Source organism: Phytophthora parasitica (assembly GCF_000247585.1).
Source record: "Phytophthora parasitica INRA-310 unplaced genomic scaffold supercont2.40, whole genome shotgun sequence".
NCBI lineage: Eukaryota > Oomycota > Peronosporomycetes > Peronosporales > Peronosporaceae > Phytophthora > Phytophthora nicotianae.
The window spans coordinates 231,822-232,766 of NW_008649026.1; the positions used below are offsets into that span (position 1 = coordinate 231,822).

Sequence of the window (945 nt, forward strand, 5' to 3'; positions counted from 1 at the left end):
TCGTCATGGCTCCTGAGCGGTGCCGACACAGCAGCGCTGTCGCTTTCGCTTTCGTGGTCAGTGTTGCCGCTGTTGGGCGTGGCCTTTGGCTTCTTTCCAAGCCGACGACAGGAAGCTTTCGCCACTTGGCCACCTTGATGTGCTGCTTAGAGAAGGAAAGCAAGAGTGACGATCTTCTGTTCTTCTAATGCGAGGGGAAACTACTCGAAATTGCGACACTGTGTCACTCAACGAGCAGATTACCTGCAGAAAACAGGTCCACACCTGTTTTACGAATTGGGCGTCTAAACGCGATTATGCTGTTCTTAAAGAGGATAATAGGATTTTGATTCGGTCGTGTTCGCGGTCGTGATTATTACCCAAAACCAGATTATGGCCCTCAAAATCCGATTTTGAGGCCATCGTGAACACGGCCTAAATAAAATAGAGCATGTATAATAATATATTGAGAAACGGTTTTTTTTTGTTTTACTTCCAATTTACTGTTTTCTCTCCAAGACAGCAAGTGTACACACTATGAATATGCTTAAATGTGACTGTTCCACTACTCGCGACGGCGCTTCGTTTTTCTTGACTGGTTAACTTTTTTCCGGGTCGAATTCGGACATGACCTGGCATCTGGTCCACCTTCAGCCGGGCACATAACCTTGACGGCGCCTCCCACTGACGCCTGTGTGGGTGCATCCGGGGCGGACACACCCACGAACTCCACACTCGCACTCGAGTGTGAGCTCCTCGCGGAGTCACTCGGGGTCATCTCTTCGACATCCGGGGCGACGGCATCCGGAACTGCATGGTGCGCATCCGGGACGTCAACATCCGGGGTGTCTCGATCTTGAACTCCCGACGACTCCTTCTCCTTCTTCTCAGCGGCTGCCTTGCGCTTCGCAGCATTCCGTTCCCGGGCAGCCTTCTCGACTTCCTCCAGGGACGGTTGCTCCTCCG

General features: G+C 52.0%; 1 protein-coding gene across 1 annotated transcript; it reads right to left on the reverse strand.

Moving 5' to 3' along the window:
* Positions 1–544: 544 nt before the first annotated feature.
* PPTG_23497 (hypothetical protein) lies at positions 545–757 on the reverse strand (the record flags this gene model as incomplete). Its single annotated transcript, XM_008911055.1, has 1 exon — positions 545–757. One exon carries the CDS (start codon positions 755–757, stop codon positions 545–547), a length of 213 nt encoding a protein of 70 aa, XP_008909303.1.
* Between the last annotated feature and the right edge of the window lie 188 nt (positions 758–945).